Consider the following 27,796-nt stretch of genomic DNA (forward strand, 5'->3'; position numbering starts at 1 on the left):
AAGTGAAGAATTTGCAAAGTTAAAAATATCAACGACACATATGCTGACTCTGCCGCAGCCTTTGGCTCGGATTTTTGTATGAACAACGAAGACATACAAATTCGCTGCCTGTTTTTATTGTGGCCACGAGGGAGAGCATTGTGATATCATGTAAGTAAAATGTAGAACAAGCGAAATACCATATATTTATAGATTTTTCAATACTCGTGTATGCTTATGCGTATGTGTGTAAGTGCATGCAATACATGTGTAAATGTATGTGTATGTGTATGGGGCGTAGCTAACATAATATTTAGTTCCAAACATTTGCATTGCATTCATGAATTTCTATAACGCTTCTTAATAGTTTTCGTATTTAGGCTAAAGGCAATTCAATTAAGCTAAATTTAATTTCATTGTCTGCTTGCTTGCTACTAAAAATTGGGGCTAACAACAACACTATGAACGACTATACGATCGCATCGACAGATCCAACTACGTGTGCTTGTTCTAAATATAGAAGTGCGGGCAAGGAAAGAAGCATCATGCCCAAGCAACCAAATGACCGACGAACTGCCTTCTGCCTTCTGCCTTCTGCCTTCTACCCCATTCCCCATTCCCCCACCCCCAACCTCACTTTCACATCGCTCTTCATTGTATTTCCCCACCGGCAGCAAAAACAACAGCGCCGGTAACAGCTTGTCGTTGCTGTGCCTCCGATTTGGCAGCACTGTCGTCGTTTTTTTTTTGTTTAATTTTCTTGTTTTCAATAATATTTAGCAACACATTTTTCATTGACACAACCGTCGCACACAATAGAACAATTTCTGCCATGCTTTCCATTCCATTCAACTGCCTTCACAGTGATCAAAGTATTTGCCGATATAACCAAAAGCAATATTTATTAGAAAACATAATTTCACATAAAAATGTTTTTAATGAAACATTTAATGCTATTTTAATGAGTTGTTAGTGAAACATAGCAGAAGAACAAACAAAGCATCGATCAAATTATATCTGATGGAACAAAGCAGCGATGCTAATTATTATTATAATGTATACAACTTTAAGGATATTCGGATCCCCAGAGATTTGAAATCAAACAAATTGCGCGAATCTAAATTATCGACTGTTTTTTGATTATTATTGTTGCTATTTTTTGTATAGATGAGGAAATGTTTCTTTTTGCCAATTTTTATACTTTGTAAAATAAATAAAAAGTGAGGCAAATATTTTAAGCATTTATTAGTTGAGTAAAATACTTATTACAACAAATATTAAAAATGAAAATATCTTTTTAATATTAATTGCTTGGTGAAATTTAAAACGTTTATGAGAATTTGCGAACATTTGTTTTCATTCTACACAACAATGAAAAAGATGGTCCAAAAACTAATTTCTAGCCGGACGAAGCTCATTAGCAAATTGTACAACTCATAAAATGAAAACACACACACAATTTGCTATAGTTTTCTTTCTCATAGATACTCAGTAAAATAAAAAGTTTTGATTTATTGGGCAGCGCAGAAAAATTGCTGCGATGAGTCAGCTGTAAAACTCGAGCAAAAAGAGCACTGAAGAAATAGCAGAAAATAAAAATGTTTTCTAATCCGTAAAAGTGTCAAACAGAATTTGACAATCAATTCTTGCTTTCACTGCCTCTCTCTCTCTCTCCATCTCTCTCTCTGAGAGGGAATGAGAGAAAAAGAATTTCACACTCTGCAATTGTCAAAACGTTGTAGAAAACAGCAAACGGAGCATGCGCGTTCAGCTAATCAGCTGCTTTTGAGCATTTGACAACAAACGTGAGTCGAAAAGAGAGGCAAAGAATCTCGATACATGGATCTGTCTATCTGTCGTGATATATGTATATTTTTAGATATAAATTGTATAGAACTTGTTGAAAACGTAACGGAACAATCGCAAAGCTGTGTGAGTAGTTTATGTTGTTAATTCATTGGCACATGTTTTCTTTGAGTTTGTTTGTAAACAAAGTACATGTCTATTGTGCTTGGGATTTTTGATAATTTATGTGCGATATCATTTATTTATTTGACTTCTGAGGAATTCATTTACGAGCTGCCAATGAGTATAGGACACGTTGCATCGTAGTCAATATTCAAACCCATTTTGCAAGCTCTCCAGCGGCGCCATAATAATCGATAAGACGAGCTTTCTCCTGCCAAGCTTCTCCAACAACGAAAAAGCTGCCTTTGCAGCTTTGGTGTATGTCAACATTTTCACGGTTGCCACGCGAAAAGCTAAAAATTCCTGCACAGTGTGCTTTTGTGTCTGATTCCTTAAACTCGTTCGCGTTGCTGTTGGTCGTTGCCTTGCGTGAAACCACAAAAGAAAAATAATAATAATACAATAATCCTTAAACGACTAAAAGCAAATGTAACTCCGCGCAAAACTGGTGCCTTATAGATTATATAGAAGAAGCCTTTGATTAGGGCAATTGGCTAGAGATTGATTGTATTAGGAAGAACGCTTTCGCTTTTCTACGTACTGCGACTGAAATTTTTCACACGTGTATATGTGTGTGTGTTGTGCATGTGCATGTGCTTGTGTGTGCGTGCGTGTAAGTGAATGTGTGCGCTTATTACATATGCCTGGGTAGGTCAATCGGTCAGCATTTACAGTTGTTTCAGCAGCCATTACGCTGAAAAATATGCTATGCATTTTCCCCAAGCGACTCATAAAATAAACGCGCATATTAGTTTTTACAACACAGCCCAACGCGCACTTGACCCCAATGCGAATAAATGCTAGTCAGCGTCCCCTCCCCTCATTGAACCGACTTGTGGTTAGCATTCTACCAACTTTAATCAGTGACGAATGCTACTCGGACCACAAAGGGGACCAAGGGGGGCTTCCTCTATGAGGTTGTAGTGCGGGGAGGTAGGGGATAGGATGACAGCGGGAACTGCCATTCAGTGAAAGCAAAAAATGCTTTTTTGACACTTGGTTCAAACTTTTTCGGTCGCTGCAAAGTTAACTGTGCTTTTCTGCACAGAGAGAGAGATAGAGAGAGAGCGCGTAATAGGTCGAAGAGAGAAGCTTGGTTACCGAGAGAGAGAGAGAGAGAGAGCGCCAAAGTTGATTGCCCATTTGACAGTTGGTCAACGCAAAATAATGTTGCGACAACAAAAGAAAATGTAAACATTGCGTATGTTTTTGTTTTGGTGCGCACGCACACGCACACGCACACACACACACATATACACGTGCACACTCATCGCGCAAGTATGTGTGTGTTAGGAGCTTAGATTTATATATAGAGCGCCAATCAGTGATAAGTTATCAGGCTCAACTAATGGATATTCTGTGTCAAGCAACCAGATGGAAATAAAAGAAATTCAATAAATATAATAAACGTTGATAATAACGAAGTCCAAAAATTCGTTCACTCTTTTATTTAATACAGAACACATTCAGCTGAATAACCGCAGACTTCAACAAATGCCAAATTTTAAATAATTTACAAATAATAAAATAAATACGAAAGAAAAATCAATTTACAACAACGTCCAAAGAACAACAACTGCACCACCGTCAAATATAACAAATTCTAATTTATTTGTGGCCAACAACAAAAAAGCTTTTAGCAGGCTTCATTAGTTGCAAAAGTGTGCATGCGAGTGCGAGTGTATGTGCGTGTGTGTGTGTGTGGGAGTGTGTGTGAGTGTAAAAGTGTCAGTGGTACTGGGACTCAACACACCTGTTGATGGCTCGTGTTGTCCGCACTTAATGGGACAGCGTTAGCACAAAGGCGCACTTAATGAACTTAACAGGAACAATCAATTTGCTCGCTGGAAGGAAACTTTAAATATGAATACAGGTATTACGTGTTCCACAAAATATTAGAAACTAAAACCAGCTTTATCTTTATTGCCATAGAGCACGAAGCAGAAAAGACAAAATAAACATTATAGAGCTCATTTTAAATGAGATAAACCCAATTGATTAGCTTGTGAGCATAGAAATCAATAATTTTTATTTCTTATTAAGTCAATAAATAATGATTTATAATCCATTTTTAACTTGATTTTATTAGGATATTGTAAGAAACCTATTTTTCCAAATTCTATTCAAATAATTACTTAGACTTTTTCATTATTTGTATGCTTTAAATGAGTCAGAATTGAACACAGAAATCAATGAATCAATTTAGCTTATTATAATACTACAATAAATAAATAATTTAATGGTGCACTTATCGTAAAAGCACATTAGATGTATCAATTAACTTCAAGCACTAACACAAATCATTAACCATTAAAACCAGGAGAACATAAGGAGCATGCATCATCAACGCAGCAAAAACAACAATCGCCGACAGCCAATGACCAACACCAACAACAGCAGCAACAACAGCAGCAACAACAACAGCAACAAAATAAGAAATACGATGCCTTGGATAGTTCTAGTACCAATAATAAATTAAATCATAAAAACAATATCAATAATAAGGACAAAGATAAGGAACGAGCTAGGGATAGGGATAGGGATAAAGAGACGAGCAAGGATTTGTCACCAAGTCCGACAAGCATTGTCATTGATGAATCATCATCATCTACATCATGCCTGCCCCAAAACAACACACAGCAAGAGCCAAGCAGCTCCCACAGCGGCAACGGAGCGAGAACAACAACTTCCTCAAGTCAGAGGCGTCGTCAGTTGCAATTTCAGCGGCAGAAGGAGGCGAAACTTTATGACCACAGCGATGAGCCGACATCATCGACCACCAGCGTGATGGGTGGCGGCGAGCTAGTCAATTGCATAGCCTACGACGATAATACGCTGATTATTGAACGCAAGCCATCGCCGACATCGCCATCGACATCGCGACGCTACTTGAAAGCGGAGACGCCGACGCGGGGCAGTCGCAAATATAATCGCAAGTCGGCCCCACCCAAAAGTGACCTAGAGGTGGTTATATTGAAGCCGGAGCATCATCATCAGCATCGATCGCCGACGATAACGCTGCCGGTGCCGGCGACATCGATGATAACGGGAAGTGGCAGCTCGTCGGTATCGCCAACGGTTGCCACAGGGCCAACGGTGCTACAACAAAGGTATATGCAGCTCCAACAGGAGCACGATAAGAAATTCATTTACAATGCAATGCAAGAGTTTGATTATTTGGAACATACGAATTCTAGAAATTCTAGAAACTCTAGGGCATAGTAAGTTAGCCAATGACCCCATTTAACCATTATAAATATCGTAAATCGTATATCGTAAATCGTATATCGTAATATGTGTTGTGCTAAATGTTTGTCTGTGATTGTCCCTCGCTCCTTGTCTCTCTTGTGCGTGTGCGTGTGCGTGTGTGTGTGTGTGTGTGTGGGAGATTAAGCATACGCATGGATGTTCGAGTCATACCTTAATTTTAAGAATGCCTGCTGCAGTTCCAAAGCATGTTAACACTAACCTCATGTCGATTTTCGAAAAGAAATTAATCTATACTTCGTAAGCTCAAGATCAATATATTTAAAATTAATATGGTGGCAAATTAGGGTAATTAAAACTGAACATGTTCAAAAAAAAAACATTTGAACTATCAGTAATGAAAAAATGTAGGCAATTAAAGAAGCTAAGTACGAGTATTTAAAATATATTTGCTTAAATAAATATCAAACAAAAACATTATAAACACAAAAAAATAAAGTAAAATTAAAATTTTAAATATTTTAGTAGTTCAAATAAATCTGTTGTAGAGTATTAATGGGAAAGAAAATTAGGGTTTCTTGATTGATTTTTATTTAACCGATTACCTCAGCAATTAAAGTCAATTATATAATAGTACACAGCTCGACATAATTATCTTTACATTACGAATTATTTGCAGTTCTAATTAAATGTAGGTATCCTGAGAAAAAAAGTATAGACACTAACAACCTAACTAAAGATTACAAAGGGAATATCGAGAGGTCAGAAATTCCAAGTAGCTTCATAGGTAAATGTATTAGAAATGAAAGGAACTCACAGAATCGTTGTAAAATGCATCCAAAAGCGTATAAGTATAAGTAAAAATTGAGTATTGACAATCGAAAACTAAAGTTATGTTTGTCCTTTTAACACACACAGTTGCAGTCCGCTTGAAGGGATTGCCGCAAGCAGCGAGGATACCACAGCAGGCGCCTCCAGCTGCAGCAGGAAGAGAGCGAACAACACAGAACTTGCGTTGAGCACCGTCACCAGTCAAATTGTTAATAATACGACATACAAGCTCGACTTTAAGCAGCGCAGGCACAAAAACAACAACAACAATAACAACGGCAGCCACACAGGCAACGGTGGCAGCAACAGCAACGGTGGCAACAACAGAGGCAGCAAACGTCAACGACGCAAATCCAGTTGCCACTCTTGTGGAGGATCTATTGGTGGCGGCAACGTCAGTCAGCGTTTGACACCAGAGGAGGCAGCATCACAATCAGCAGCAGCAGCAGCAGCGACAGCAAATGCCACAGCAGCAGCAGCAGCGGCTGTGACGTGGCAGCAACAACCACAGAATAGTGTGACTAGTGCTGGCAGCACCAACAGCAGTTATAGCAGCGGGGCCAGAGACGAGGACAGCAGCTACAGTGCCATTGGAGGCGACAGCAGCAGCAGCAACAGTTGCAACTGCGACATCACCGGTGACAACAGTACGTTGCATGGTTTTGGCGTTGGCGACATCAGCAGCTTCATAGGGGACGACGATTGCGAGGCAGGCGACGACGACGACGACGATCCCGATAATCCGGCCGATCTCAGCTCGCAGACATTGCGCACAGCGGCAATTGTTGCAGCCGTTGCAGCAGCAGCCAAGGAACAGGCCGCATCATCGGCCGCTGGCAACACCGATTGCGAGAGCTTCAGTGAGCGACGCCAGGATGCGGATGATGAGATTAGAATTATTGCTGGGACAGCGCTTAGTGGCAACGATTCGCTCGAAGATGTCGGTGATGTGGATGACAATGCGGATGTCATTGTAAGAAGAAATACGCGCAACAATCGTCCCTCGATTCGAAGGACATGTAGAATAACCGAAGAGGACGACGACGACGAAGACGAGGAATACGACGAAGAAGACGAGCCTGAGGGTACAACTATTGATATTGATGAACAAGAGCAGCTGGCCCAACAGCACGAGCACTATAGCGAACAGGACGATCATCACGACGAAGACGACGAGGAAGAGCGCGACGAAGACGACGAGGACGACGAGGAAGCTGACGAGTATTACGAAGAGGAGGAGGACGACACTCAAGCATTTTCACCCTTCTACTCTAGCTCCGCGGAGCTAATTGATAATTTTGGCGGCGGCGCCGGCAAGTTCTTCAACATTATGGACTTTGAAAGAGGCGCCGCTGGAGGCGGCACCTACACTCCCAATGGCAACGGAGGTGCTGCCCTTGGCGGCGATATGTCCCACTCTCATAATCCGCAAGCAGACCTCGGCGGAGGCACCAACATTATGGGTATGTTTTCAGTTTCCCAACTCAAACTAATTGAAACCCTCTACTAACATTTCTCCCCTCGATCCGACTACTTTGCCATTGACATTTACATCGACAGGCATTGATACCATGGGCATAGCAAACATTCCGGAAACCATGAACGGCACCACAATTGGACCCAGCGGCGCCGGTGGACAAAAAACCAGGAGCTGCAGGTTCGAAGCGACCCCAGCGACGAGGCAAACCGCAGCCGGATCGACCACAGCGTGCGTTGTTCTGTTTGGGGCTTAAGAACCCTCTACGAGCTCTTTGCATTCGCATTGTGGAATGGAAGTATCCTTTTTTAAATAACTCATGCTTCATTCGGTGGTGAAGAAAATAATTTCAATTTGTATATTATTTTTTCTTTTACATTACTATTAAGCAAACAAAATAGAAATATTTGGATATATGTTACATAGTTTACTAAATAATTGAGAGTAGAAAGTAAAAGTAAAGTAGAAGGAAATGTATTTAACAGGCAGAAAGAGGCATCTTCGACCCCTAAAATAACATATATGTATATATGCTTGATCAGCGTCAAAAGCCACCTTAAATGCCTATAGACAGAGACATAATTTTTTCGACAGCACTTGTTACACACATATCAAGGCACGCCCACCTTCGCCACTGCAAATCGAAAAAATCAAATAGCAAGTGTAATTTTGTCGCGATTTTTGGTACATACAGTATTAATGATTTCTAAAAATTTCGATTGAAGTTGTTAAATATTTTTGTATGTCAAAAATGTCTATTGCAACAGGGGCTTAGCTGCTTTGGCTGACAATCTGTTATCTTTAGTGTCTTTAGTACTCTGTGGTGTATTTTGAATTTAGAACTATATCATTATACCAAACATATCATTCGGTAATTATTTTGATATATTTTAAGAAAAATACCTCACTGTTTTCCTCATATATAAAATGGGTAGTGGGATTCTAACAGTAGGGCACTCTTACTTGTTTCTTTAAGTTTCTAAACCCATACATTGCAAACAAATATCAGTAAATTTTTATTTATTATATTAATGTTTCACAGTCTTTTAGCCAATTCCGTTGTATAAACTCTCAAAGTCATTTTGGTTTTCCTTAATCGAATACAAAATCTTTCTCTAGACCATTTGAGTTCCTTATATTGTTAACAATCTTCGCCAATTGTATTGCCTTGGCCGTGTACACGCCTTATCCAGGCGCCGATTCGAATGCCACGAATCAAACCTTGGTAAGTTAAATGCGGTCTGTTTGAAGAGGCGTTGTCTTTATACTACAATCTAATTATATATTTATCTACAGCCTGATATTGAGATTTATTAATTGATATGCATTTTTTATTCCATCTGTCTTTTATGCATTCCACCCACCTCATCACATCACCTTTCACTCATCTGCACCCATCGAACGATTCATACATTCAATCAAAAACCAAATATCCCAATTAGGAATCAATTGAAGTTATATTCCTAAATATATTCACAGCGGAATGTGTTATGAAAATAATAGCATATGGTTTTGTGTTACATAATGGTGCATATCTAAGAAATGGATGGAATTTATTAGATTTTACAATTGTAGTTATAGGGTAAGCATATAAAATATGCCAGTTAAAAGCGCAAAAGCGCCGAGGCCCCTCCAGGCCTAATTTTAACCATTTTCTATGTTACCTTATATCCAATTCAATCGATAACTGAGACACGTATGAAATTGTCTGCCAAACAAATCATTTTACAGAGCGATAAGTACCGGACTATCTTCATTCGTGAGTGAGGGCTTCGATGTGAAGGCACTCCGTGCCTTTCGAGTACTGCGTCCACTGCGACTTGTATCGGGTGTACCAAGTAAGCGCTTTCTGCACCTAAATCCAAAACGAAAAACTCCCACTAAACACAAAATTCACTTTGTCCTGTAGAGCAAGAAATCGAATAACTACGGAGTAAATTCGTAGATAAAATGCTGCACAGACAACTGCGCTGAGAATCAATAATGTTGTCCGTTTTTTTTTTTAATATTCCAAAAACGTTTTCAATTTCATTTAATTATACAGATATATTTCCAAGACTTAAACAATTAAAGATTAAATTTGATGCGATTTTGCCAAAGTAATTAAAATTTGAATTAATACGTGTGTTGTCCATAAGATAGATAAGTCATTTATTAATGAAAATTTAATATGAAATACTTGCAATATTCGTGAAAATGTTCTAAAGGTCTGTGCAGCGTGACCAGCTTTCGTTGTGTGTTTTGTAGTGTAAACCGCACTTGATGTATTTGTACATGTAAACCCCCACTATATATTGGCTATTCATACGCTTTCCGCAGGTCTACAGGTTGTGCTTAATTCAATTTTAAAGGCCATGGTGCCACTGTTTCACATTGCACTTCTGGTCATATTCGTAATCATAATCTATGCCATAATTGGCCTAGAGTTATTCTCTGGTAAATTGCACAAGGCGTGTCGAGATGAGGTAACAGGTAAGCGTTTAATAACAACACAGTACAATATTTATACGTTGTACGAATGTCATTCAAAGTCTTGAATGCTACCAGATATGTCGCATTAAAATTCAACGTCCTGAAGCTCTATTAATAGTAGATTGGTGCACGTCATTATGGGCAGAACACACTCCAATCAGACAAACAGTCAATTAGTGTTTAATCAAAACTCCAAAAGAAAACGCTCTACACAGATTCTACACATCCATTCACCACAAAGATATGCCAAATGCACCCAAAAACTGAAAATGAAAATTAAACTAAACTTCACAAAAAAATACAAAACAAATTACTGTCCAATCTCGACGGAGCATTATAACTAATCTGCTAGTTAATAGAGCTGTTGAAATTTAAACTCCTGGGACAAACGGGCGGCATATTCCGCATATAAATTCAACAAAACAAAATCGCCTCACAAACCACACCATAAACATCACCAGATCATCCACATTATCATCTCATCCCATTACTAATGCATGAAAAAAAGATATCAACAAAAACCAAAAACAAAGACAAAACAAAAAAAAACAATCCCAAACGAATAACTCGGAATCTAGGTGAATACGAAGATACTAAAAGGCCCTGTGGAGTGGGCTATGAGTGCCCAGCTGGTATGAAGTGCTACGGCAATTGGATTGGACCCAACTTTGGCATTACCAACTTTGACAATTTTGGACTTGCCATGTTGACGGTGTTTCAGTGCATCACACTAGAGGGTTGGACAGATGTCTTGTATTATGTAAGTGATTTGAGCCATTTGAGTTCTTATTGATACATACTTAAACGGTACTCGTAGATACAAGATGCCATGGGCAGTACATGGCAATGGATGTACTTCATTTCAATGGTCATCTTGGGCGCATTTTTCGTCATGAACCTGATTCTTGGTGTGTTGTCTGGAGAGTTCTCCAAAGAGCGTAACAAGGCCAAAAATCGTGGCGATTTTCAAAAGCTGCGCGAGAAGCAACAGATCGAGGAGGATTTGCGTGGCTACCTCGATTGGATAACACAGGCCGAAGACATTGAGCCCGATGCTCCCGGTGGACTTATGCCCGACGGCAAGGGCAAACAGCCAAATGAAATGGATTCTACCGAAAATATGGGCGAAGAGATGCCCGATATGCAAGTTACCGAATCACGTTGGCGCAAAATGAAGAAAGACTTTGATCGTGTTAATCGACGAATGCGTCGCGCCTGTCGCAGAGCTGTCAAGTCGCAGGCATTCTATTGGCTCATCATTGTGCTGGTGTTTCTCAACACTGGCGTTCTGGCAACAGAACACTATGGCCAAGTCGATTGGCTAGATGATTTTCAGGGTAAGTGATCACAATGTAATGTCGATGAGTGCACCTATAGTACATATGTAAATCAAAATGTCAAACATTTCATATTGGACAATTGCAGTTCGACCAAAGTCTTTCAAATGATTATAAGATTTTTGAGGTATCTGATGATAAAATTTATTGGCTCAATAAATCTAATATTTATAATGATGTATACTAACGATGCGTGCGCATCTATCGATATTATGTTGTAATTCAAATACTAACAAATTTTTAAGAGCATACTAATTTCATCTTTCCGTACTTACAGAATATACAAATATGGTGTTCATTGGACTCTTCACTTGCGAAATGTTGCTGAAAATGTACAGTTTAGGTTTCCAGGGATACTTTGTGTCACTATTCAATCGCTTCGATTGCTTTGTTGTCATCGGCAGCATATCCGAGACTGTGTTGACCAGAACCGGAGTAATGCCCCCATTGGGTGTCTCCGTGTTACGTTGTGTGCGTCTTCTGCGAGTCTTCAAGGTGACCAAGTAAGTTGAGTGTTATCGAAAAGCAGCAGTTAGCGATAGTTGTATCGATTAACGGCATTTAGCGAAATTTTTACTATTCTTGGATAGTGTATCGATTAATAACGCTTTTTTCTTTTAGGTATTGGCGCTCGCTGTCTAATCTAGTTGCTTCCTTATTGAATTCAATACAATCAATTGCTTCGCTTCTTTTACTGCTCTTCCTGTTTATTGTGATATTTGCATTGCTGGGTATGCAAGTTTTTGGTGGTAAATTTAATTATAATGATGAGGAGAAGGTTCGCATGAATTTCGATTGCTTCTGGCAGAGCATGCTCACAGTATTCCAGGTAAGTAGAATAACTCAAAGCTGGACATCTTATTGTTAATACTAATTTGTCCGATTGCTCTTAGATAATGACGGGCGAGGATTGGAATGCAGTCATGTATGTTGGCATCAATGCCTATGGCGGTGTCTCCTCCTATGGTGCCTTGGCCTGCATATATTTCATCATATTGTTCATATGCGGTAATTATATTCTGCTGAATGTGTTCTTGGCCATTGCTGTCGACAATTTGGCCGATGCTGACTCACTCTCGGAGGTCGAGAAGGATGAGGAACCGGCAAGTTACAATGTTACGTTTTTGTATCTCAATTGATCATTAATTACTGGGCTTGATTTCTATAGCTTGACGAGGGCGCCTTAAGAAAATCACACAGTCCCACGCCAACCATAGATGGTATGGACGATGAGCATATGAGCATTGATATGGATATGGAACATCATGACATGGACGATGATAAGTTGTGTGATTGTTGTATGAGACTTGAGTAGACTTTACATCTGAGATTTTTTAATTTTTGTAGGGATCATGAAACCTTATCCGATGAAGAGGGTCGAGAAATGTGCGAGGAGGAAGAAGAAGGTATGTTACATAAACTAACACTTATCTATAACTAAGCTATATATAAATCTTAGTTAAAATATTTCAAAAACTATATAGAATTTAAGTATAATATCTAAGTTAAGCACACAAAAAACAGCTTCAAAACTTACTAAATCATAGTTGACAAAAAATGATGAATGATTTTCATGCTACTGACGCTTTCATTTGCTGCCTTGGAAAACCAAAAAAAAAAATCGCGCACAACTCTCAATTTTGTATTAATCGAAAGACTCCCATTCTGAAGTATCAGCACGTGTTACTGCACGACCCCGACGTTTATCCGAAGTCAGCATGAAGAAGACTAAAAAACCCATACCACGCGGCAGTGCATTTTTCATTTTCAGTTACACAAACAGGTAAATCAAGAAACCACATTCAGACCAATAATATCAATTGAATATACTTCAACAAAATACAAAAATATACAACACAATACACATTTGTAATTTATTTTCAAATTTGTTTAAACAGATTTTGTTGAACGTTTCTTTGCACTCTCGTTTAACGGTTATTTTGCATGCTTGCATTTTACAAATAAACTATTAAAAGCCTTAAAGTAAAACCATACGATTTACTTGATTTTTTTCTCACAGTGAGCTGTATTTATTGCACTTTTTAATGTACATAAATAATATACATTTTATAAAGAACTGATTTGGATTCTCAGTTAATGATCAACAATTTGACTCAATCCAACTGATAATCATTTGTAATTTAAATTAATGATCACCATATTTTTAGTATGTATTTAGCATTCAGTTATGATACTTTGGTTAATGTAGACAACACTAGAACTTTACTTTACATAGTCCCTGGTTCAATAGATTTAGTTCGCACACAAACATGAATTGGTTTTTCATTTTAATTTCAAGAAGAAATTTATTAGTTAGTAGCTAAGAATAGATCTTCTTTTTAAGTCGTTTTAGTTTTATAACAGTATAAGAAAGATTTTTAAACATGTTATTATTTAAGTACTATCGGAGAAATTAATAAGTACTTAATTTTCCCTAAAAAATGAAAAGCTCCTCCTCGAAATTTCTTCGATAGTACGGTAGAATTACAACCTTAGTATAAGCTCTTTATTTTGTATTATATATAACCTTACATATATTTACATTTCTTTGTGTATAAGTTAAGAAGCTGCCTTATATATCTTGGAATATATATGTATGTGTTTATTATTTTTTCCTCATTGGCCAATTATAAATATGAAAAATTTATTGCATATAGTGGATGAAGAAGGCATGATAACAGCACGCCCACGTCGTATGTCTGAGGTTAATACGGCTACAAAAATTCTACCAATACCACCGGGCACATCATTCTTTCTTTTCTCCCAAACGAACAGGTTTTTTATGTTTTAGTTTTAATCCTAGAAAATAAATCAAAGAGTTTTCATTTGATAACCAGTTATCCTTTTCCTTTTCTATGTGTGCGTGTTTTTGTGTGCGTACTATGACTACATATGTGATGTGTCCTAATTATTTGTATTTGTATTCGTATTATTATGATAAAAATGTATTTGTCTTTTGCATATAACCCTTTACTCGTACCTGTGTCTAGATGATTAGACTTACACTTGATTTTCTTGCCTAGCAATACCTGAAATCTCTTGTATCACCAGATCTATAGAGTTTGTTTCTGTCCCTAGTTGTAGTAGAAATCTCGTATACAAATGATAAGCCAACTCTAGCACTTAGTATTTGCTTTCGTTTAACACGCTCTTATCAGATTAACAATTGTGTTTTGCATGTTTTGTTTTGATTATGTTTCTCCGAAAATTTCTTTGATATTTCCAATTCAATCATATTTAATTAACAACACCCAATATTCATTCACAGATTTCGCGTGTTTTGCCATTGGCTCTGTAATCACAGTAACTTTGGCAACATAATCCTGTGCTGTATTATGTTTTCATCCGCCATGTTGGCTGCGGAGAATCCACTAAAGGCTAACGACGATTTGAATAAAGTAAGTAGCTCCTGTACCATTTAAAGCCAAAAACCATCTGATAATCTTGTAAGTTGCTAAACAGGCCTTGCTATAATACGAGTATTAGATGTGTGTGTTTATTTTGGTTTCTATCGATTGTTTCTAGTTAATTTCTTTTCATATACTTTTCATGTTATCGTCATTGGATTCAATTTGCAGGTTCTCAATAAATTTGATTACTTTTTCACGGCAGTTTTCACAATAGAACTGATTCTGAAATTGATTTCATACGGTTTCGTATTACACGACGGAGCCTTTTGCAGATCCGCATTTAATCTATTAGATTTACTTGTGGTTTGCGTCTCATTGATATCTCTAGTATTCAGGTAAACACTAACAAAGCTACTCTAACCCAGTAGTTGAAAACTTACTTCTGAACCATAATTTTAACGTCGATTTCAACTGCAGTTCGAATGCGATTTCAGTCGTGAAAATTCTTCGTGTTCTTCGAGTTTTAAGGCCTCTAAGAGCCATTAATAGAGCCAAGGGTTTAAAGGTAAGCTACACGCACAAATTTCATAACTTTTGTTCAATTCTTTTGTTTTTTTGGTTCTTTAAAATGTTTTTTTATTCACCTGCTTTTATTAAACGAAAATTGTTTTGAAATTTCCTTGACATTTGTTTTTTAAGTTTAGGCTATGCTCATATTAATTAAACAAAATACACCAAATAATATGATTTTTGTTATCTGCGAGCTAATAATGAAATATTGACTTTTTTGCAATAACCCGAAATGAAGTGATGGTTTGGGTTCATAACCAAGAGAACCCATAATGAATTCTTAAAATAAAACCTTGAAATGCTGGGTGTAGGGTGCTTCAAGAACTTTAAACTGCAATGAAATAAAACTATACGAATATTTCTTTCAACAATATAAATACATCTTTATATACTTTATATATATTGTTTGATTTTGAGTTACACATTTAACACCTAACGAAAATGGGCGTGGAATAAATGCAATGGGCGTGGCTTAGGCATAGTCAAACTATGTGCCGTTCATGTTGATACTAAACCAAAACGCAATTAATTACTAGAGCTATTTACATATATACATATAGAGTATATCTTATATATCTATCGTACTATAACTAAATATAAATATATCGTCATATCACACGTATATCTTATATATCTATCGTACTTTAACTAAATATAAATATATCGTCATATCACACGTACAGCATGTTGTTCAATGTGTCATAGTCGCTGTAAAGACTATCGGAAATATTGTGCTCGTCACATGCCTCCTGCAATTCATGTTTGCAGTTATAGGAGTCCAATTGTTTAAGGTATGATTTTCTTCTTAAGTGCTTAATCTACTCTTTCGATAAGTAACACTCCAACTACCGAATATAAGATTGTATAAAATTCGAGCCTACTCTTACCATATGTATTTTATCTAAGATTTAGACTACATAATTGTTGAACATTTATCATGATCAAGCGAAAAATATATATATAATTATTTAGGGTACAAGTTAGTATATAATCAAAACTAACGAATTTACCGAAAATACATATTTCTAAGTATCAGTTTATTGTTTAAAAGTAACAAATGTATATTTAAAGCTTCTTTAAGATATTTAGTTGTAAATTATTTAAGACATTTCTATTTTATTTTAATTGCAACCATTAATTATATTAACCTTCTGTTGTCGTTCCAAATTGTTAAATGTTTGAATTGCTATCCTTAAAATTTAATCTAATCTACTATTGTAATTATTTTTGAAATTTTATCGCAACACTCGTTTATTTTACTAATAACTGAAAATATGATAAAATGTACAAACGAATTTATTGTAAATAATACTACCTTATGTAATGCCTAGTATTGCTTATTAATGCTCAGCATAACTAAGACTGCATTCTCTATACCATTCCTTAATGCGGGAATCCATTCTACAAGGGCAGTTTAGATTTTAAAACATCTTTTACATTTAAGCAGTGATCAATTGATGGGCATTATATGAGACTCGAATCAATTCTACCAAAATCAGTAGAGCATACTTTTTGATTCAACTTTTTAATAAAATATTTGAAGAGTGTGCTCTGCACATTTCAGTGTAACTGGTTCGAAAAGGGAAGAGCATAATTAATGTTTTTTTTTTTGTCTGTGCACTTTACCAGGGAATTGATATGCTGCTAATCAAATAGAGACCTAACCATACTCACAAAAATCTTGTACCATGTAAACTTGTCGAATCAATTCTTATATTCCACACCCATTTTCTGCGTTGTATACGTCAATCCCAAAGCATCAAAAAGTGAAATAATGAATGATTCAAGTGAATCTCAGCACACTTCACAAGCACACACACACACACCCCACACACACACACACACACACGCCCACACAGCAACAACTTGTTATTTTAATAGTTTCAGCGTCCTACCTTGCACCCTAGCATCAAGGCAATCCAATCAACAAACCGAAGAGTAACGAATATATAATCCACGAATTGTTTACAATTCTAGCAAAATGATCGTCGGTAGAAAAACTTCTTGTATGTAGTAGTAACAAAACCTTGTCATAGAACATTCATACTAATTCATTTATTAACAACAAGTTTTCATCTTTTTTTTTTTAGTAAGCTTTTCATTATTTATTTTTGATTTTTTATTACTTTCAAATCAAAATACCGATTTTTTAGCCCACTGTCCGTCAATTTCAATGTCATTAACCTTTTACTTAATGTATATTGAAATGAAGAACACATTCATCCATACATACATATTTATTTTTAGCATATGAAGAACAAATGAAACTCGTAATGAATCCCTTACAAATGAATTTTCCTCTTTTTTCTCTCTTTTATCGTTTCGGTTTTCCAATTATGCCAAACACAACAAAAATTGCAATATATACCATTTGCTTTGGCAATATGTATAAACTTTTGATTTCTCTAAAACAATTCCAAAAATGTGGCCAAAATAACAAAAATTCCTCTGATTGATGCTGCATAAACACAAACATACACACATCCATTAATATTTAAAAAAAAACGAAAATGAAAACCAAAAAAATTTCACACGCCTGTCAATTATTTTCGTACACTGAACAAAATAACTACAGTACGTGGTGAAGTGCGTTGTAGTCGCAATTAAAACCATTGGTAATATCATGTTGGTTACATATTTATTGCAATTCATGTTTGCCGTTATTGGAGTGCAACTCTTTAAGGTAATTTCATTTCAATTATTTACAATAAATAAAATTAAAAAAAATAAAAAAAAAAATTAAAATATTAATTGAAAAAAATACTTGGTGGAGGGTAACCAGAATCGGCTTATGTGTGTGCTTTCTAATTTTAAAAGAATTCAATAACTTGCTGCTTAATATTATATGTGCTTTGGATTATTGATGTACACTTGGCCCAACAGTTTATGTGATTGAAAACAAATATTGATTGGTTATTGGTGGGGAGGGGAGTGTTTAAAATTTGTATGTGTACTCTTGGGACTTGGGCAGACTCGAACACTTAAGATTAGGGCATTCACTTGAATGGACAATCAATGTACTGATTCATACTCGATTCTTTTGATTTTTCTCAGCTTAACAGAAAGACTATGATATTGGTAAACTTGATATAAATACAACAACTTCATCAACTACTTTATAATAAATCATTATATCGTTGCAACACACACTTTCCAATCAGCCAGCTATTAGCTTCTACGCCTTGCTAGCTATTATTAGCTTTCCAACAAACCTAACCCGATATTGTTCAAGTTTTTCCAACTTACATATACTTACTCTGTATACTAATATGCCATATGAAGTATATCGATACAATTCCAAAAAAAAAGCTGCTCTCTAACCTCTTGTAATATACTCGTATATTTGTAAGTAATCGTATCTAACCAATCCTGAAATGTTTGTTTCGTATTGTTTTGGTACCGTCTGTAAATATATTGTGATGTCCCACACATATCCAATAAAAACCTGTGTCCGTTTCAGAGCAAGAAATGTGTGTAAATTTGATTGCATTTGAGACACCCTGTATATGTATGTATATATACTTATATATGGACTAGCTTAGTCTATTGTATCGCTGCATAATACATCTAGTTAGGCTTTAGTTCATAGTACAACAGTTGTATTAGCAAAGTGCCCTCAACTGAGCTGGTTTGAGTTTGCCAAGTTAAGCGCACTTTTCGTAAGCAAACTTTATCAATTTGCATTGCAAGAGTTAATAACATGTTTCTAAATCCCTTCTGTTGCTGTTACAACGCAATGGTCATACATCGCACATTATGTAGGGTAAATTTTTCTCCTGCACCGATGGCTCTAAAATGTCTAAAAGCGAATGCTAGTAAGTATTTACTTTCAATCCTTTTCATAAATGCATCTTAATCTTAATTGATGTCACCTTTTCAGTGGTACCTATCTTGTCTATGAGGATGGTGATATAAACAAGCCGCGCCTGAAGGAACGCGAATGGGATAATAACGGTTTCCATTTCGATGATGTGGCCAAGGGCATGTTAACCCTCTTCACCGTTTCCACCTTTGAGGGCTGGCCGGCGTGAGTATAAATAATTCTTTCAATGCATTTTTTCAGAGTGAATAATAACTCGATTGTTTTTTTTTTATTGACAGCCTGCTATACGTCTCTATTGATTCGAATAAGGAAAATGGGGGTCCAATACACAATTTCCGTCCTATAGTTGCTGCCTACTATATAATCTATATTATTATTATTGCCTTCTTTATGGTCAACATCTTTGTCGGTTTCGTTATTGTCACTTTCCAAAACGAGGGTGAACAGGAGTACAAGAATTGTGATCTCGATAAGAATCAGCGCAATTGTATTGAATTCGCATTAAAGGCGAAGCCAGTGCGACGCTATATACCCAAACATGGTATACAGTATAAAGTTTGGTGGTTTGTCACATCCTCATCGTTTGAATATACCATATTCATATTGATCATGATAAATACGGTCACACTGGCGATGAAATTCTACCAACAACCGTTATGGTATACAGAGCTTCTAGATGCACTCAATATGCTATTCACAGCTGTATTTGCACTCGAGTTTGTCTTTAAACTGGCAGCCTTTCGATTCAAGGTGAGCCGAAGAGGACTTAATGTTCTTTATAAAAATTTACTAATATATTTTTTTTGCTTATGTTCAAGAACTATTTCGGCGATGCGTGGAACGTTTTTGATTTCATTATCGTGCTGGGCAGCTTTATTGATATCGTTTATTCGGAAATTAAGGTTTGTGTCAATCTTTTTTGCAATGTCTATTAAATAAATGACTCCAATTGCCCCACAGAGCAAGACCACATCTGGTCAGTCCGCTTGTGATATAGTCGAAGGCTGTAAGCAAAAAGCCAAAGCGGTAAGTGTGTTAACTAAATCATAAATTGAAGCATTTGTTACTGGGAATTATTGTATTGTTGCAGGCCGGTTCGAACTTGATTTCCATCAACTTCTTTCGACTGTTTCGTGTCATGCGTCTCGTCAAGCTGCTCAGCAAGGGCGAAGGTATACGAACCCTTCTCTGGACTTTCATTAAATCGTTTCAGGCTTTGCCTTATGTCGCATTGCTCATCGTCTTGCTCTTCTTCATTTATGCCGTGGTCGGCATGCAAGTGCGTATCTCAAAGATATACCATTTGTTTCTTTAATATCACAATATACTTCTCTAGGTCTTTGGCAAGATAGCGCTGAACAGCGAGACTGCTATAACGAGGAACAACAACTTCCAGACGTTCCAGCAGGCTGTTCTGGTGCTCTTCCGTTCAGCCACTGGCGAGGCCTGGCAGGAAATTATGATGTCGTGCTCAGCACAGCCTGATGTGCGCTGTGACATGGAATCCGATACGCCCGGCGAGCAATGCGGCTCATCGATTGCCTATCCCTACTTCATATCGTTTTATGTGCTGTGCTCCTTCCTGGTAGATTGCCTCTTTATACGAATTTTTATCACTTTCATTAACTATTAATCTTGCTCTCAGATTATCAATCTGTTTGTGGCCGTCATTATGGATAACTTTGATTACCTCACACGTGATTGGTCCATTCTGGGTCCACATCATTTGGATGAGTTTATTCGTCTTTGGAGCGAGTACGATCCGGATGCCAAGGGACGCATCAAACACTTGGACGTCGTCACTCTGCTACGTAAGATATCACCGCCTCTTGGCTTTGGCAAACTATGTCCACATCGCATGGCCTGCAAGCGTCTGGTCAGCATGAATATGCCCCTCAACTCCGATGGAACTGTGCTCTTTAATGCCACGCTCTTTGCCGTGGTTCGCACATCGTTGAGCATCAAGACCGAGGGTAACATCGATGATGCCAATGCCGAACTGCGTGCCACAATTAAGCAAATCTGGAAACGTACCAATCCTAAGCTATTGGATCAAGTGGTTCCGCCACCTGGCAATGATGATGAGGTTACAGTGGGCAAGTTCTATGCCACGTATCTAATTCAGGACTATTTCCGACGTTTCAAGAAGCGCAAGGAGCAGGAGGGCAAAGAGGGTCACCCCGATAGCAATACGGTCACCCTTCAAGCCGGTCTACGGACACTACACGAGGTGTCGCCAGCTTTAAAGCGCGCCATCTCCGGCAATCTGGATGAATTGGCTGAGGAACCCGAACCCATGCATCGCGTAAGTTAAAAAGTCTCTTTTTTAATTAATTTGTGTAATATTAGCAATTTCGATAGTATTAACTTGGGATTTGGGATATTATTACCATTAATTTTGCAATTATGCAGAAGAACAACTCGATATCATGTTTTATTTATTTACGGCATCTTAATTTTGCAACAAGGCAGAAGAACGAGATCGTGGTGCACTTTTTTATGTAGATCTAAATTTTGAGCACCTGCTAACTTTGTGCAAACAGGAATTGCATGCAATAGGTAAAAAGGCACATTTCCGACTGCATAAAATGTATATATTTTTAACCAACCGAGACAATAATGTCTATTCGGTCTAATAATGTCTATTCGGTCCAATAGGCTTTAAGAGAAATAGCAATAATTTTGACAATGGAAAAACAGAAACGAATAGCAAGATTTAGAAGGTATTGTATATTCTTTAAGCGTTCTTATTTTTTTTGAAAGTTATAATGTTACAATTTATTACAAAAACAAAAGAAAAGAAAAACATCAAATTGCGGTATTATACTAAAATATACCAAATAATTAAATATACCAGATATAGTATACAGTATATTTTGTGTGTTTTGCGGTATATTAATTTTGGTATATTTTAATAATAATACTTGCTACATTTAAAATATACCATAAAGTACTAAACTTACTATATAGTCAGCCAAAGCAGCTAAGAATATTGCAGTAGGATCTTAATTTTTTTGGATTTTGTGTTTATTTTGTAATTTTGAAACTACTTCAAGCGTATGATATCTTCTGCAAGTACATTTGCTCTTATTCAAAATATATTTATTAACTTCCATTTCACAGCGCCATCACACACTCTTCGGCAGCGTGTGGTCCTCCATTCGCCGACATGGCAATGGCACCTTCCGACGCAGTGCCAAGGCATCCCATAGCAATGGAGCACTGACCATTGGCGGCTCCTCGCTGGCAGCTGCTGGAGTTGGAGGCAGTAGCTTGGTGCTGGGCAGCGTAGATCCCGCGGGCACTGATTATCTGTATGACAGCCTCAATCGCAGTGTGGCCGATGGTGTCAATCACATAGCACGCAACCTAATGCAAGCACGGATGGCGGCCAGCGGCAAGCTGCAGGATGAGCTGCATGCTAGCAGCGGAGGCGAGCTGCGAACCTTTGGCGAGAGCATCTCGATGCGGCCCCTGGCGAAGAATAGCAGCGGTGCATCAACAGTTGCGGGCACGTTACCACCGGAAGCCAATGCGATATCTTATGAGTGAGTATTGGGAGACAAGTTAGTGGTGAGTGGGAACTCGGCTGCGTGGGGGGAGATGGAAGACCAAAGAATGAAAGAAGGAGTTGTGGTCATACTCTTAGCCGCATACACGACGCTATCAATTCTTGAGTTTTATTTTACATACATACTTCCTGTTACTATGGCTTGCTGTTTAGTGAGTTTTCTTTATACTTTATTCACATTTATGGCCACGTTTGAATGGCATTTTTTGATTTTCACTTAGTGCGCCTTTAACGTTTGTAATGGACAAAAGGAGCCCCGGGCCACAATAAACAATTTAGTTGTCTAGCAATTTAGTTGAATATATATATCAAATATCCGAATAAGAACATACATACAAATACTATATAAAATATATATTAAATCAACCAATCAAATTAATTATATGCCCCTAACATAAATATCTATATTGACTAGAATTATAGATTATTTGTGATAAATTAGCGCGTTTTAAATACCAACATTCACCGAGAACCGAAAACCGAAAAACGATTTTACTCAATCCCCGAACATTAATTTCAGCAACCGCAATCGTGGTATTTTATTGCATCCATATAACAATGGTAAGCGCAAAATGCTGCAATTGCAACAACTACAGCAACAACAGCAATAAGCAATTGCACTAAACAAGTTCTTTAAACGTTAATCATTTTCAAATTTATTATTTACCCAATTTAACACCAAAGAGATACGGAAACAAATTAAAACAAAAACAAAACCAAAACATTTGTTTGTTCGTTCGTTGTGGCATTTTTTTTATTACGTTTGAATTAATTTTCTCACACAAAACTATTGATTTCATACCAAACCTCTAATTGCTATTATTTTGTGCATAACATATATAATTAACATTATTATCCATGTACATTTTTAGTAAACGCCACTTAACAGATTCTAAGTTGTGAGTTCTGAATTTTGCCTGCGGCATGCCCAAAAAACGTTAAAGAATAAAATATGAACAAGAATAAAAAACACAAAAAAAAACGAAACTAAAAAAGTTCTAATAAGTGCAATTGTGCAGCAATAAATATAACAACTAATAAGATTGCTACATTTGTAATGTATTTAATTTTTTGGCTGTTTGTTCTATGCGGCGCCACAGAAAGACAACACTCAAGACACTCATCCGAATGGCGTTCCATTCGGACTTATAGCACACATACACACATGTACATTAGTTAAATGCGCAGTTCATAATATTAATTTTAAATTATCGTATTTTACTAGTTTTAGCAAACAAGTAAAAGTAGTGTTTAGTAGTTTAGTTGGGCTATTATTGAAACGCTTTTGCTGCCTATAGAGCATAGATATATTTAGACTTATAAATTTCCATTTCTACACACAAATATATTTGGTCAACAATCGTTACACAAAACAACATTTGAATACAACATTGACAAAATATTATGCTGTGACTTTGAATTCTCTTAAATAATAGAATATTAAATATGTATGTATATTTGATGTTTTAACAATCCTGTGATGGGTCTAAAAAAGAAGAAAGTTAAGAGTTACATATATGATAATATCATACAATAATAAGGTTATTTTTTTTATTGGGTTTTCATGATTTATGAAATATTTTTGTAAGCTTAGAATATACATAATAATAACGATAAATAGATTAAGAGTAGAAGATATAGATATGCAAAGTAAGTACTTAAGAAGAATATATGTAAGCGACAATAAGATGCGTTAAGACATTAATTATTTTCCTAGCATTAAGTATTACCCATCAGCGATTAATTCTGTGCAGATAAACGTTCCTCTAATAATGGCAGCGCATCAATTAAGTAATACATTGGGTTATTTGAGCAGCTTATTGTAACTAATTAGCAACCTGCTTATGGCTCCTTTTGTTGATTACAAACTAACAAACTGAGATTGATGCAATGTTGACAAGTTGTTATATAATAACTGCTAATTAATTGACTGTAAAGATAATTGTTATTTAGGGTAAAAATCTATTTTAAACGAAATTTCATGCAAAAATTATGTTGTTAAAGTAATTTGTTTTTGTATAACTCTTTTTTATAAAAATCTTTATTATAGCTTAAGTGATTCGAGTTTAAAAACAACCGAGTGCTGAGTTTCGAACCCTGAAATACTTGCTGGATGAGTCTCAGAGAGTTCGAACCATTTTTTTATAAACACTTAGCTCTTTTTCTGACCTCGTGGGCAGAAAGTATTTTTTTACATTTTTTGTTTTGAAATTCCTGAGTTGATTAATTCCTTTGACTGCATTTCCCCTACCATCACCCTGAGTACGTTATTTAATAATTAGCAATGCGAAAGAGTTCAATGTAACCTGCGTGGAGTAAAAACATAACACCTACAAGAACAACAACAACAACCAACAACAACAACAACTGAACAACAACAAGAACTACCGTTGTAACACGCATCAATGAACGAATCAAATCAAATCGAATCGAATTGAAACGAAACGAATGAAAAAAGGTTACCATAATCAAAGTATTATTCACAAAATATTTATTGAAAACGATATCGGTGTCTATATAAATACCTACATTCATATACTTATAACAGTACAGTGTTGTTGTGCCCACATACATACATACTATATACTCATAAAGCTGGCCTCGCCGATTGAGCCCGTCCCCCCATCAAAGTGTGCCTTGCGTCCATCTTATACCTAATATACTAATCTAATATATAATAATTGTGATACCCATGTCCAAGATAATCGTATAAATGTACATACATTTTATATAATATTTTGATATTCCGAATTTTGAAAAGAAAATGTTCGTTAACTGTTGTTTCAATGTTGTCTTGTCGTCGCTTCCTATTTTATGTGTCGGGATGGACTCAAATGTGATCCAAAGTATCCAATATAAAAGATGAATACACAGACACAAACTTACTACTTATGCAAACTGTGAATACCCAACACGCACATCCACACACACCCATACACACAACCAAACATATTGCTTGGCTATTGATTAGAACTAAGAAACGCTTTAGATGCGCCGCCTGCTTCGTTCATGTAACGCCTTCGCCTTTGCCCTAGAAATTGCCTAAATAATACCATAGTAATAAAGATCCTTATTAAAAATACTTATAAATATATATTTAGCGTATGTTGCTTGGTTCAGTTTTTACGTAACTATCAATTTTTGTTTTGTACAGAACATGCTTACTATATCATTTAATTTAGATAAAGCTGTACAATTTAACATATAAATAGCCTGAATTATTGAATGCCAAACTAACAGTCAAATGTAATTCATATTGCAGAACATTTATTTTAATGCTTGATGATCATTTGAAGCAGCGAAATATAGTAAAATAAAGTTAATCAGCTAAACTATTTGATATTTTGTGAATCTTATATCAAATTTGCCTATAAATATTGTAGAAAATAGTAACCCGATTGTGAACAATTAGCGAATTGAATTGCCATATTCAAATCAGCATATAAAGAAAGATTAAACAATCAGTCAAGTGTGCTCGACATTGAGATACCTGCCACCCATTTTGAATAAAACCATTTGTTGCACAAATCAATCAAAAAAATACTAAAATATACCAAAGGCAATATTTTATATATCAATCTGGTTCTACAACATTTTTTTTTATTAAATAAATGAGGTATGTTGACAGGAACTTTTCAGTTATACTTAATAAAATTTGTCCGCTTGGTTCCAAATATTTCCAAAAATGGTTTTTAAGTAACAAATACTAACATTATTAAGAAATGCTGCATAGATATTATCTAGATAGTTTGCATATGATCATCAAGCTGTGTACAAAATGTATTCATATTTAATCTCACTCAGACTTTCTAGTTACCAGTGATAATTAACATGTTCAATGTATATTTAATTCTACATTTTATGCAATTATATAGTCTACGCACCCAATGGTGCTATTCCTGGCCACGAGCGCATGATCCAATCGACACCAGCTAGTCCTTACGATCAGCGTCGTTTACCAACTTCATTTGAAATGAATGGCTTAGCCGAATCATTGATTGGAGGGGTATGTTCAATCTTATTAAATCTATCATATATACATACATACATATATTAATTGTGTTGAGATGTTGTCTTCATTTAGGTACTCGCCGCTGAGGGCTTGGGAAAATATTGTGATTCCGAATTCGTGGGCACGGCTGCGCGAGAGATGCAGGAGGCGTTAGACATGACGCCTGAGGAGATGAATTTGGCTGCACATCAGATACTATCGAACGAGCATTCGATGAGTCTGATTGGCAGCAGCAATGGCAGCATCTTCGGTGGTCCTGGTGGTGCGATTGGCGGTGGCATGAGCGGTGGCAGCAGCAGCATTGCTGGTGCATTCGGTGGCAGCGCCAGTGGACCATCATCGTTCTCTCCGTTGCATCAAGGTTCGGGCACTCTACAATCACCACCGATACCAGATAATCGTCTTAGACGAGTTGCCACTATAACGACCACTAATAATAATAAGTCTCAAATTAGCCAAATCAATACTAATAATAATTTAAATAGTAGAACTAATGCAGCATCGCCTACAACTAGCCAAACAACAAATTCACCCACTCTGCTGCAACAGCAACAACAACAACTACAACAACAACAACAACAATCGCCTCAGCGTAACTTAGGCAGTGGTCAGGGTTATCCGGCCGCCTCATAGCATACATACTGTAGTCCATACATGCGAAATGTCTTCTTGATGGAATTTTAAATGTACGTTTATGACAATTTTTGTATAATTTTTAGCAAAGAAAAAAGAACATTAGGAATATTTACTCAAGGTCAAATATTGCGTGACGTGAAAAAAACAAAACAAAACAACACAAAAACAAACAAACAAATTGTAAAACTTGTAAAAAGCATTGTATGTACTTATAAAATTAATGGTTTGCCTTTTTGATAACGTCTATGATGGTTTATCGTCCTTTATGAACCACGAAAAAAAACATAAAAATACACACAAGAAAACAGAAGCACACGCAAATTATTATATATGAAGAAATATATTTTTTAAATGAATGACATAATTGAAAAAGAAAATTAACCTAATTGATTAGTTATATAATATTATTATTAACAATGACAAATTTCATCTGATGTGTACGTACCGTACGACTATTTCAATTTAGACGCATTTTATTTTTTAAGTGTTTAACAACTGCGTAAATAAAGCATACAAATATGGAATTGGTTAATATGTAATAAAAACAAATAAACTTATTAACT

General features: G+C 36.4%; 1 protein-coding gene and 1 long non-coding RNA gene across 2 annotated transcripts; one reads left to right on the forward strand and one right to left on the reverse strand.

The window, feature by feature from the left end:
* Positions 1 to 2,278: 2,278 nt before the first annotated feature.
* Positions 2,279 to 27,388, forward strand: LOC133836427 (voltage-dependent calcium channel type D subunit alpha-1). Its single transcript, XM_062266920.1, is given in 35 exon segments — positions 2,279 to 2,376; positions 3,407 to 3,820; positions 4,268 to 5,057; positions 6,073 to 7,448; positions 7,546 to 7,627; positions 7,629 to 7,760; positions 8,582 to 8,687; positions 8,905 to 9,044; positions 9,194 to 9,300; positions 9,782 to 9,934; positions 10,513 to 10,694; positions 10,752 to 11,271; positions 11,549 to 11,774; positions 11,893 to 12,100; positions 12,165 to 12,374; positions 12,440 to 12,555; positions 12,619 to 12,677; positions 13,929 to 14,046; positions 14,540 to 14,669; positions 14,850 to 15,016; positions 15,099 to 15,186; positions 15,875 to 15,982; positions 17,767 to 17,874; positions 18,954 to 19,006; positions 19,072 to 19,218; positions 19,293 to 19,764; positions 19,833 to 19,916; positions 19,975 to 20,040; positions 20,105 to 20,293; positions 20,351 to 20,599; positions 20,660 to 21,319; positions 22,138 to 22,562; positions 23,106 to 23,146; positions 26,461 to 26,591; positions 26,670 to 27,388. Coding segments are annotated over 34 exon segments (8,214 nt in total). The 5' UTR covers positions 2,279 to 2,376; positions 3,407 to 3,810; the 3' UTR covers positions 27,231 to 27,388.
* LOC133836432 (uncharacterized) lies at positions 13,922 to 14,542 on the reverse strand. The gene is made up of 2 exons (XR_009893727.1): positions 14,301 to 14,542; positions 13,922 to 14,070 (listed from the first exon to the last, which is right to left on the reverse strand). It is a non-coding gene; the product is annotated as an uncharacterized LOC133836432 (long non-coding RNA).
* Positions 27,389 to 27,796: the final 408 nt, after the last annotated feature.

The sequence above is a fragment of the Drosophila sulfurigaster genome, chromosome 2L (genome assembly GCF_023558435.1).
Source record: "Drosophila sulfurigaster albostrigata strain 15112-1811.04 chromosome 2L, ASM2355843v2, whole genome shotgun sequence".
Classification (NCBI taxonomy): domain Eukaryota; kingdom Metazoa; phylum Arthropoda; class Insecta; order Diptera; family Drosophilidae; genus Drosophila; species Drosophila sulfurigaster.